The sequence below is a fragment of the Cryptomeria japonica genome, chromosome 9 (assembly GCF_030272615.1).
Source record: "Cryptomeria japonica chromosome 9, Sugi_1.0, whole genome shotgun sequence".
In the NCBI taxonomy this organism is placed as follows: Eukaryota; Viridiplantae; Streptophyta; class Pinopsida; order Cupressales; family Cupressaceae; genus Cryptomeria; species Cryptomeria japonica.
In genome coordinates, this window is record NC_081413.1 from 740,072,046 (window position 1) to 740,084,596 (window position 12,551).

The 12,551-nt window shown below is 33.8% G+C and overlaps 1 protein-coding gene across 1 annotated transcript; it reads left to right on the forward strand.

Moving 5' to 3' along the window:
- Window positions 1-4,832: 4,832 nt before the first annotated feature.
- LOC131038643 (transcription factor MYB20) lies at window positions 4,833-6,664 on the forward strand. The gene is made up of 3 exons (XM_057971132.2): window positions 4,833-5,021; window positions 5,327-5,456; window positions 5,658-6,664. Exons 1-3 carry the CDS (start codon window positions 4,886-4,888, stop codon window positions 6,571-6,573), a joined length of 1,182 nt encoding a protein of 393 aa, XP_057827115.1. The 5' UTR covers window positions 4,833-4,885; the 3' UTR covers window positions 6,574-6,664.
- Window positions 6,665-12,551: the final 5,887 nt, after the last annotated feature.

Here is a 12,551-nt window from a genome sequence, read left to right on the forward strand (position 1 = left end):
TTGTAGAATTACCTAGACCATTGACTTTTTCTACATACAAAGTTTGACATTAAATGCTAATAATTTAAAGCTAAGCATTGAAATCTAGAAAATATAACTTAACAATAAAGCAATTGTATAACATCATTTGATAAACATATAAAAGGTCTACAAATTTTAGCAATAGCACAAATAAAATTTCAAGACAAGATCATAATTGTTATTAACTCTCATATAAAAAAAAGTGTGGTCAAGATTAAACCAAACATTAAGTGTGGTCAAGATTAAACCAAACATTTTCTCAACTAAAATATTAAACATGATAGTGTTTGAATTTTATTACATGAAATAAAAAGATAAAGAAAAAAAAAAATAGATACACTTTTTCCCTGTACCCTCTTTCATTAATCTTAAAATATTTTAAAAGTACGAATGGGTATTCTAGACTAACTTTTAACCGACTGAAAACCTATTCACACCTTATCTAATGACATGCAGAAAAATTTGAGAAAGAATAGATTGAGAGAGACTTTGGAGTTGTAGTTTAACACTTGCCAACCACTACTCTTGCTTGTTTTCTTCTCCAGAGGAGGATGATCTTGTTTGGATAATAAAGACATGATTTAGGGTAAATGGACATGTTGACAAATTTATGCACATTTGGATCGTTTGAAGAGTAATAAAGGAGGGACATCAATTTATACATATGAAATTATTCTATCGTGGAGTTGAAAGAAATCTTTTCATGTCACCTTGATAAACACATTGATTTTGTCACATTGGTGGAATGTACTGTGAAATAAATCAATCAATCAATCATACAAGAAAGAACCCAAATACGTAGTGAATACATTTCCTTGTGTTTGTGTTTGTTTTCTTCAAGACTAAGTATGCAAAAACATACATTCCTATGACATTTATGTTTGCAAGCTTTGATCATATATTAAACAAATTGTTTAACATAAAGTTGGCTTCAAAAACACAAAAAGAATATAAAGTTGGTATTGATGGGGAAATGGTATCAAATTTTGTAGTTGCTCATATCTTCATGTTAAAGTAGAAAAAAATCATCCCCATGTTTTCCACAAATTACTACGACGTAAGATTTACTGTTAAATGACATCATAGTATGAATATTCATAACTTAAGCAATCAATTCAATTCAATCATTTGAATATTCAGACTTTTTTTTTTTTTTTTCTGTCGGTGACAAATACAAAAGATTTTAAGTATAAAAATATTGGCATGTTTTGTATGACAGTTTGGAATCCTTGAATTCTACTCTGCTCAAGAATTATGATTGATTGATTGAATAATGTCGGAATATGGGTATTGTTATGGTCATATGATAAGGATTTTTCATCTAATCAATGTGACCGTTGGCCAGCTAAGGTATAATGTTTACATCATATTCTCAAGAGGCTTTTTATTTTATTTATTTTTCTTTTCCTAATTTATCATTTCTCAATCTTCAACGTGTTTTTATTAGTCTCTGCTTTGGGTATGTATCAGATTTTTTAATATTTTTCAGATCTATTATTTATTAATTTTTTTTTATGATTTTTATTAATGTTTACTCCACTCTTCTGTTAACTACATTTTTATTAATGTTCTGGTTTAGTTAGTTGGGTCATTTGGTTTTTCTAATTGTTATTTTGATTCGAATTTCGTTAGTTAATAATATTTCAATGGTTTTAATGTTTGTTTGGAATTTAAAAAGTAGAAGTTTTGTCTTTTTGTTCTAGTTTAGTTATTTGGCTCATTTGGCTTTTATTATTGTTCATTTAGTTCAGCGGACCTCAAGACTGATAAATAAAATTAATATAATAATATTATATGAAGTCGCACTAAATGTCTGCATATAATTTATTTATGATATTCTTCAGTTACCGATAATAAATGTTTAAAGGCATATATATATAATCTTATGGAAGTACGTACATATTAGGTAGTATAATAGATATTTTAATCTATTCATTAAATTAAAAAATTGTTTATATTATATTTTAAATTATTAGGTTTTACAATAATAATTGTAAGATAATGATAAAAAGTCTTTATTTCAGAATTGACAATCATTTGTTTGTCAATGCACTAATATTTAATAATAATTATAAATGTAAAAAATAAATAATTTTTTCTTTTATTTCTGTTCATATGATTTTTTTTCTTTCCACGTAAATTTAAGAAAACAGAAAAAAAAGAAGTTATAATACCTTTGACTTGAGTAAACTAATAAGATAATAAATATATATTTAAGACTAGTAAATAACTTTACTGGGTACATCTATTTCAAAGTAATCTAAAAAAAATTTTGGTAGTGTTGATAATTGTATATTTAAGATGAGTAAATAATTTATATGTCTATGGAAAAAATAAAGTATCAAGAAATATCTGCCCAATGTTTTAAATATCTATACTAGTTTAATTTAATTTAAAATACTTTGTTTTATTTGAAATGTTATATTTGTTGTTGAGTTATTTATTTTACTTCATTCTTATTTGAACAATTGTTTTTATTTACTTAAAAACATTATTGTTATTTTATTTAAAAAATATATTATTTTATTTATTTATTTATTTTGTTATCCTAGTTTTTAAAATATATTTGGAAAATAAGTAAACACTAAAATTCTTAGAAATATAAATAAATAGATTGATTTTAATAAGTTGATAAACTAAATACAAGGTTAGAGTAGGTTAGAGTAGTTTAGTTCAATTTCAAGCATTTTATTATCCAAATGTCATGAGATATTCTAATATATTGTAAGGTTCATCTTAGAATTAGACTAGGTACAAGTCATTAGGGACTTCAAAAAATAAATCTAACAAAATTAAAAAAATATAAAAAAATATTTATTTTTGTTGTTTAATTGAGGGGTCTATAGAGACTTTCACTTTTAAATTTTTTAAAATTGTTACATTTGAAAGGCTAGAAAACCTAGAGAAAAAAATCAATTATAAATAGCTACTAGCAACTAAAAAAATTTGAGCCAAGAAGGCATTGAGAAACAATAATCATCACAAAAGATTTAAAAAAAAACCATCACACAAAAAATAAATTGTCACCTTAAGAATTCCATGCATATGATAAAACAAAAATGTCTAACCTCAATTAAATCATTTGCAAAATTTTCAATGACCATAATTTTCTATCACATGTGAAACATTACTATACCTAAGAACCCTATTATTGTTGATGTTAGCCTCAACAGTAGAAGCCACTAGAACCCCCCAACTCTAGAAAATCCCTCTTCTTAGCATGTGTTATCCCATTTATAGAGACGGTTGACAAGGTGACAAGGCCCGACACCTCCAAGAATTCATCCCTTGGTAATACATGTATTTCATTAATGCATCGTAAATATTAAATTTTAAAAAAAAGGCTATCCCTTATTTTTGGGATTTAATAACCTAAATTTCTTGTTTAGAGACAACACTTGATTTTGTAAGTATCAATTAGGGTCTTGTTTTTCATTCGCAAAATTCTTGTTAAAAAATTGTCATAAAGAAAATTTCATTTTTCACTCCCAACAAAGTATTGCGTGATATCCACTCCTTAACTTATATATCCTATGACTTAGCATCCTCTTTGACCTTGGAATCTTATAAAATAGAAACTCCAGTCCTTATCTAGCTAGTATCTCCTTAATCATCTCTCCCTATAAATAATTTTATGAACTTGAGGGTAGCAACATCCATAAAAAAAAAAAGGGTTGTCAATGCAAAGTATAAAATGACCCCTTCAAAAGGTGACTCCTATGAGGAGCATCCATGTTGCATATACAATGAATTGGACCACCTTCACACAATTTGTTTCTTTAGTAAACCTATCTTCCACTTCAATCTTATGCAACCACCATCTATAAATATTTCTTATGTAAGATGAAATTATTATATCACATGATCCAACCCCCTCTAAATGTAGTATACCAAATCAAGGAACTAAGGTAGGCCAAGAAAAATAGTTTTAAATATAAAAAAATATAGAGAAGAGATCCTAATAAGGTATAGTAAATTTAAATTCATATTTATTAATCTAAGTGGTTGAAAATCTTCCAATAGAAATAATAGGAGATTCCCTCAATCATTTAAATAATGACCAATGTTAGTTGAGAAAGGTAACTAATCCATCTTAACATTTGTTAGAAGATCACTTACTATTAACACTTTATAATTGATCATATAGAAAAATAATTTCTTGAAAATTCTTGTTCAATAGACAAGCTTCCAATAGACTATTGTTCCACTTCTAATCCTTCATAATTCCTTTAATCAAATCTACAATTATTACCTAAAAGTTCCCTTGATTAACTAACTTCACACAGCTTAGAAAGAAAGCATGTTAAGATCCTCTATCCAAATTGACTAACCACCCCATCAAATCTTAACTTAGAAAACTCTTGTCCAAAAACTAAATATCATTTAATTTAATGATTAATTGGCCCCCCTTAAAACAATATATATTTATATATCAAATAATTTATAATTATCAAAATTTTGTTAACATAGGTTTAGGGTGCATAAAACTATACTAGTGTACGTTGTTTTCCATGACTGCAATTTTGTTTTATCTGTTCTCATGATCTAATTTTTATAATGCAAATTGGAACTTAGTGCACAAATAATGTGAGTTTGAACTTTATGGTGCAACTTCATATCACAGACCCACAAATACAAGAAATGCACACAATCTCTCAAGAACAAATGGAACTTCCACGTGCCATGAAAAGATTGGTCGGATTGATGTGACGTGGTGGGTTCCAGCAGCTTGAAGCCCCGTTGGTTATGTCACGTTGCATTATTTTGAGTCCGATGTTTGGGGCAACATTTTAGCCTGATAAATAGGCAGACATGAAACCCAAATTCCTGCAACTTTCTCTGACACAAAACCATTACCATAAACATGGGGTGTCATTCATGTTGCCAAAAGCAGAAATTCAAGAAAGGTTTATGGTCCCCTGAGGAGGATCAGAAATTAAGAGGTTATTTGATGAGATATGGTCATGCTGGCTGCTGGAGTGCAGTCCCTAAACAAGCAGGTCAGTACAGTGTTTTTTCCATCAATTTATCTCAATTTTGTCTAGACTAACATCTTTATGATAGATCATTAGTATGATTCGAAATATCTTGATGATAGATCATGAAGTTCCGAAACATTGATTAAAAACTTATATGCAATTGAATTCAGAAACAATGTCAATCAATATAATATAGATTGTGGAAATCTGATATCATTAATTGATAAAGAGAATGATTGGTTTGGAGTGATTCTTCTTGATCAGATCTTCTTGTTGTTTTTGAGACTGTGATGGATTAATGAGTATCATGTATTATTATGATACAGGGCTTGAACGGTGTGGGAAAAGTTGCAGGCTTCGATGGATAAACTACTTGAGACCAGGTCTGAAAAGAGGTGCATTCTCACTGCATGAAGAAAAGGTTATCATCGAAGCACACGCTGTGCTTGGAAACAGGTGAGTTAAATTTCTAAGTTTCTCTTTATGCATTTTGAATTCTTTTGATTTCAAAGTATTGATTGAATCTCTTAATACCTAGATTGAAACCCAGATCCTAAGATAGATTCAAGAGCACCCAATACAGTTAAATTCTTTTTTCTTACAATGGTTTCTGTTCCAATTGCGCCATTGAATTGAATGGAGTTTATGTGCATGCAGGTGGTCACAGATAGCTGCGAGATTGCCAGGGAGAACTGATAATGAGATCAAGAATTTCTGGAATTCAAGCATCAAAAAGAAGCTGAAGCTAATGGGAATCGACCCTGTGAGTCACAAACCTCTAAAAGAAAACAGCAGCTGCACAGATAAAGATTCAGATGATAGCAAATCTACACCATCAAAGATTCATCCAACACATGTTTTGCAAACAGAGCCTCCTCATTTCCAAACATCATTTCTGCTCCCAGATATGCAAGATACCACAGGAACAGATTTGAGTAACATTGGCATAGAGGATTCAATGCCATCTTTGAAAAGTGAAGAGGAAATAGATCAGAATGAATTGTATGGTGCTTTACCCAATTCAAACTGTGCTGCATCTCTGCCAAAGATCTTCTTCTCAGAATGGTTATCACAGTCATCAACAAGTCAGGAGAATTCAGAGCACAGCAATTCTGTTCATGATTATCATGTGTTCCAAAACATTGCATTTCCTTGCCCTGATCATTTCACAGGGCTTGTTGAGACTTCTTCCACTGTTAGTAATATCATTCCTCAACTCAAGTTGGAATTGGGTGAAATACAGTCCTCCATTGGTGCAGATCAGTTATCCAAACAGTGCATCACCCAGATGACATCTGATATAGTTTCTGGTAATGTGGGATTCAATTGTGAGGATGTTTATGATTTTGGTTCAGTTTCTGAGTATCATAGTAATGTTGAAGCTGATTACAGTAATTCTGTCATGTTGTCGCAAGAAAACCTGTCATGTTATTCAGTGAAGACAAGTGCAGGAAAAGATAATATGGGTGTCAGTACTGAGTTGTTCTGGGATAATGGAAGAGCTAGCAGCAGTAACAGTAGCAGCTATAATAACCTCCATGAAATGGACAATGCAGAATTGTTTTGGAGATAGATGCAATCCCTAAGGTTAGCAATAATCATCTGGGGATTGGATTGAATAAAGTAAAAAAGAATAAAATCATTCAGAATCCAATTCTATGGAACCCATCATTTCCCACTGCAAGAATCAAAATCTGATTGTGTTGTGTGTAAAAAAAATAAAAAAATGAATAACTAGACGTTTGGACTTTCAAATCAAATGAGATCAGAAGACCGTTGTTGCCATTGCCCACAGTTTGCATTCCTGAATTGGAAAGAAAAAAGCTGTATTTTATTGATTTTAAATCTTAATTTATAATTTCATTGACTGCACAATTTCATTTGATGTGATAGATATTAGCAGTAATCATCCATGCAACGATTAAAATGAAAAATTTAAGAATTATGAAACTTTTGCTCATGAAAACTTGGTTCCACCTACCTAATGCTAATAAAGATGTATTGATTATTATTATCGAAATAATCACGATCTCAACTATGAAAGTCTATAATTCTTCATTAATTAGCGGTTGTCCTAAATGGATGTAAGGGTAAATTAATGTTTGGATTAATATTGTAAAATGCTTTAATTATTTTTGGTTGGAATTCAGGGAACAACGTTGTGGGCATGATTTTAGAGTATATAACTTTGCGCTTCTCAAAATCTTACGTGGAAATTTCAAATCGCTCCCAATTTTTTACAACAGCTTACTTGGTAAGTCCCATGCTTATAACTAGGGTTTTGGGGCCATATCATCAAGTATGGTGCCACATCATCATGCTTTTTGCCAAGGTGCCCAAAACAGCAAAAAAAAAAAAGTGAGACCAATAGTCGTGCAAAAGAGGCCCTTATACTTGTGCAGTTGATGTGGCATCACACAGTTGATTGCTTCTTACAACTAATAGTACATTTCACAGCAATAACAACTTTAAAGTCACGACTATTGGTGCATTGTATTGTAATTATTAATATAAACATACACAAATTGATATTTTATGTTTCAAACAATACTTTTTATTTGTACTATTATTAGAGCAAAAAGTATCAACAACCTCACAACTATTCATGCATGCTCAACTACTTTGGGAGATTAAAGGTTGATAATTCAAACATTGAGTGATGTATTTATGGGTCTACAGATGACTTACAATATAAAGGACTATCTCATATTCTATACAAGAGACACCTAACTTTACTTGAGGTGTTGGGATTAAGGTGTCTCAACCTTTGCAAATCCTAACATTGATTTTGCATTTATTTATTTCTTATTTTCGTACAAATGTCTAATCATCTAGTGGGATCCACAGTCTTGGCGACATCCTACTTGGCGATGACTGTATGACACATATGTTGCACATGTGAAGGTAGGCTTCCCACTTTGAGGATCTTGACAAGTGTCATCCTAGGACAGATTCTATGGCATATTGGACAAGTGGCAGGAGATACCTTTTACATGGAGAAGGTGGGTGCCCAAGTTGGGTTATGACAAGTTGTAAGAGAATAAGCTAATATTAGTCATTTATGATAGATTCTCTTACTGTTGTAAGGGTTGTAAGTTATGATGATTATGAGATGCGTAAGAGCATTTGTCATACCTCCAAATAGTAAATTTTGGGTGCCCAACTTAGGAGGTTTGAATGGGGAGTCTTTTGGAGATATACATGTGTCATTTGCATACTTTTTGGTGGTAAAAAATAGCGCCAAATGCTTTGCACAACTCCATCTTGCCGTTTCATTTAAAAGCTTCCTTCTTTGATGTATTTCTCTATAAAAGGTAGTCTTGAGGAGTATTAATCATGCTAAGTTTGTAGGTGAAGTGTAATGCTGCTGAAATTAATCTAGATTGTGGGCTGTAGTTGTAGACTCTTGTTGAAGAACCTAAGTGCTAATAATACTATATTGTAAGAATTTGATTACTGGAATGTACAAAGTACTGTGCTTCTGGAGTGTGGGTTTTTTCACCCGAATGGGTATTCCCCATGATATATCTTGTGTTCATTGTGTTTATCTTTATGCATGTTTATTATCTACTTGTGAATGTGTTTATGATTTTGTAATAGAAGATTTGTAAAGAGAATTTGCACACTCTCTCCCAGTAGATTAGTATTAGGAAGCATTTTTGCACCTAAGCTTTCTTTTAGTTGGTATTAGAGCCTAGCTAGTTTTGGTTTTGTTGTTGGGTAGCGGGTTTTATGTATTGATCTTAGTTTGAGTGGGATCTTTTACAAAGTATTTTCAAAATCTTGTTGTAGGAAGAAGATGACAAGCACATCTGCAAAAGTTGATATGGAGAAGTTTAATGGTAGCAACTTCAAACTTTGGAAGTTGAAAATGGAAGATATGCTCATGGATAGAGATCTATGAGATGAAATATCTGAAACAATATAACCTCAGACCACATCGCAAGATGATTGGGATAAAACGGATTGGAAAGCCAAGTGTTTGATAAGACTTTGTCTGGCTAATTTGGTACTTCTAAATGTCCATGTGGAGAAGACTAGCTTCTCTTTGGAAGAAACTTGGAGATGTTTACTAGGTTAAATCCCTAGTAAAAAACATTTTTTTCTAAGAAAGAAGATGTATTCTCTAAAGATGGAAGATGGAGGATCTGTTGCTTAGTTGGGTTCTATCGGTGACAAGATCGATGAGGAGGATTGTTGCATGCTTTTATTGTGTTCTTTTCTTGACTCATGGGAACACCTTGTTATGGCTATTGAGAGTACAACCATCAAGTTCAAGATGGATGAGGTGGTAGCATCATTACTTTTTGAAGCGATGTAGAGGAAGACTTCTGAGTCAGCTAAGGAGGCTCTTGTGGTTCATGGTATATCGAAAGAGAAAGGAAAGAAGAAGGATAAGAAAGACAAAAGAGGCAAATCCAAATTCCTCTGGATCTAAGTCTCTTAGGAAGTCCAAGGCAAAATGTTGGAACTACAGAAAAATCGGTCATTTTCGCAAACAATGTAAGGAGGAGAAAAAGAAGAAGAAAAGATCCTCCAATTCAAATTCAGACAAATCCTCTCAAGATGACAGTGAATCATTTTTCATAGCCTTGGCAACACATGCATCAGTACATGTGTGGTTGATTAATTAGGATGTATCTTTTCACATGACCTCACATTGGGGTTGGTTTTCAAAGTATAAAGAATATGATGGTGGGAAGGTATATCTCAATGATGACTCACATTCAATGAAAGTTGTGCTAGGTCCCAGAGGCAACAGAGAAGGGGGGGGGGGGGGGGTGAATCAGTTATCTATTAATTTCAAACCAAAACTAACTTAACCAAACTTAGTGCATAATATCGGAAAACCAAACTTTAATTCCAGTAGACAGTTTAGCAGTTAATAACAGTACCGGTAAAGTTTAATGCATGAAACAGAAAGACAAATAACATACACAACACATAACACAGTTATTTGTACGTGGAAACCTTGTGAGGGGAAAAACCATGGTGGGAAACCTTACCCACAATCAGATGATACTACTGCAGATAGTATGTGTGTAAAAATGGGGTCTGCACATGCAGAAAGGCCAATTGCCTAGAGCTCACTGCTCAATCACAAAATGGGAGTCACACTAACTACAATTGGATGGTTAAATCCAATGATAATGTATTGCTGAAAATAGCATCTTCATATGCTGGATTCAGTACCGGTTAAGCTTTGATTGTCTTCTTCAAAAGCCTCCTTGAATCTTCAAATGATGTCTGCATGTATAGCTCTGCTTATATTCACATATACCTTATTACAATCCCTTTTCACACTCCTCTACTTCTACATAATCTCATTAATGAGATCTTACATATATACCAAAATCTAAGACCAAATGTATAGGTCGGCTTACTAACATATTACAATTAAATCAATTACAAATGAATCAATATGTGATGCATGATGTCGGCTAAATGCATTTACAATAATAACAAATCATCTCCATAACGTGTCATGTTGATCTGAAATAGATAATACTTGCCGGTCCATAACCTAGACCTATTTGTTGGTAACAACGAATATGCAAACTCGACTATACCAATAATCAAATCACCAAAACCAAGTGTCCAAACAATGTATTTGACATAACCAAGTAATCTCAAGATGATAACAAATCATCCTCAGTGCCGGTGAACAATATAACCTGCCAGTGAACCAGATACCGGTGACTGTGCATAAGTCATTGAACATGCCGGTGAACATAACCAAAGATCTCCAAGTGTTCTCAAGTGTTGACAAGTGTTGACATCAATGACAAAACCAATGCAACACATCCATAATACCAATAAGTTGTTGGCTGTGGAAGAGTCAATATTAGATTCCCTGATGGCAGAGTGAAGGGGATCAATGGTGTAATGTACATCTTGAGTTTAGCATGTAATCTACTCTATATACATAAGCTGAGTGATGTGGGTGTTCAATTTTTTTTCTTGCAAGGTGGATGCAAGATGACTAGAGGTTCTATGGTGCTTGCTAAGGGTGTCTGGATAGGCACTTGTATAAGCTAGATGCATGCATTATACAATGCAATAGTTCTTTTGTGGAGTCCAAGAAGAGGGCTCTAGATTCTTCATCCTCTTGATCAAATCAAGTTGTGAAAAGGACTAGTTCTTCTATATTTGATGGTCATGTTTGTTGGAAATATGCCTTGAATTCTCCTGACCAGTGTTCAGGTTGATCGATGTAACTTACCCCGATGGAATAGCTTGTGGGAAGGTATTGGGTTGTGGACTTTTCCTATCGGTGTAACTCTGGCCGATGAACATGTTGCAGACAAGTATCGGGTTATGTCTACCCGATGTATCCTCCTTGTTTGGTTATCGGGAAGCAGTGTTCAAATCCATTTTTTGGTCATCAAGTTAACATTGCCTTTTGGGTTAGCAGGTTTGAAGTCACCCCGATGACCTGATGAAGTCAACTTCGATCATCGGAGTAACTTTGGCTATAAGAAGGATTGTATGAGTGTTATACCAATACCCGATGGAGTCTCTTTAAGCGATCAAGGATTGCATCAGCTATCGGGTGGACCCGATTGGTGTTATGCCGATACTGGATGGATCCACCTTGGGTCATCGATGCATTATCGAATATCGGAGGGGCCTTCTGGATGTTATGTCGAAACCTGATGGAGTCACTTTCGACTATCGAGTTGACAAGATTGAAACTACGTCGATACCCGATGAAGTCGCTCTTAGTGATTGGGTTGATATCGGCTATCGGGTTGACGAGAAGATAGTTACGCCGAAGTCCTGATGAGCCCGTTTTGTTCTGTCTCGGAGTGCTTCACTTATCGAGATAGGATTTTTGGGTGTGAGTCGATGACTCGATGGGACCTCCTTAGGTTATCACAATGCATATCAGCATAGCAGTTCTGGGTGTGTTCTGATGACCCGATGAGACCACCTTAGGTTATTGGGATAACAATGCATGTTCGGGGTAACATCTCATGGTTGGTTCTAATGGGTCGATGAGGTGCGCTCTTGGCTATCGGAGATCGGGATAACTTCTCAAGGTTGGTGCCGATGTCCCGATGAGGTCCACTCTTGGTTATCAGAGATCGGAGTAACATTTTACATGTCTTGCCGATGACCCGATGGAGTTGCCTTCAACAATCGGATATCATCGGGCGATCGGCTCTACCAGTTGAAAGCTATACCGATGACCAATGGAGCAGAGACCGACTACGGATGTATGATCCAACCGAGTTCGAAAAGGTGAACACTCGGATATTGAAGATAGTCCCATCGGTGTATTTGAATACGAGCCCACTCGACTTCTGGATGAATGTGGGATATTTTCTTTCCATGAGTTCATGAATTGACTGGCAGTCGCTCGACGGTTAGACTTCTTGGTGGCTGGAGCAACTAACTGTCAGAGTGGCCAGAGGAAACCAAAATGCAATGTAGCAGTTGGATGGATGGAAGACCATTGGATTCCATAACGGTTATGCTTAACCGATACATTGTAATCTTGGTTGGTATATATGTTGGTAGAAATGTAACCAAGATGTGACAGAGGTT

Coding starts and splice junctions, on each gene's coding strand:
- LOC131038643 (XM_057971132.2), top strand. CDS start 4,886: ATGGGGTGTCATTCATGTTGCCAAAAGCAGAAATTCAAGAAAGGTTTA. Junction 5,022..5,326: donor TGCAGTCCCTAAACAAGCAG/GTCAGTACAGTG, acceptor ATTATGATACAG/GGCTTGAACGGTGTGGGAAA. Junction 5,457..5,657: donor CACGCTGTGCTTGGAAACAG/GTGAGTTAAATT, acceptor ATGTGCATGCAG/GTGGTCACAGATAGCTGCGA.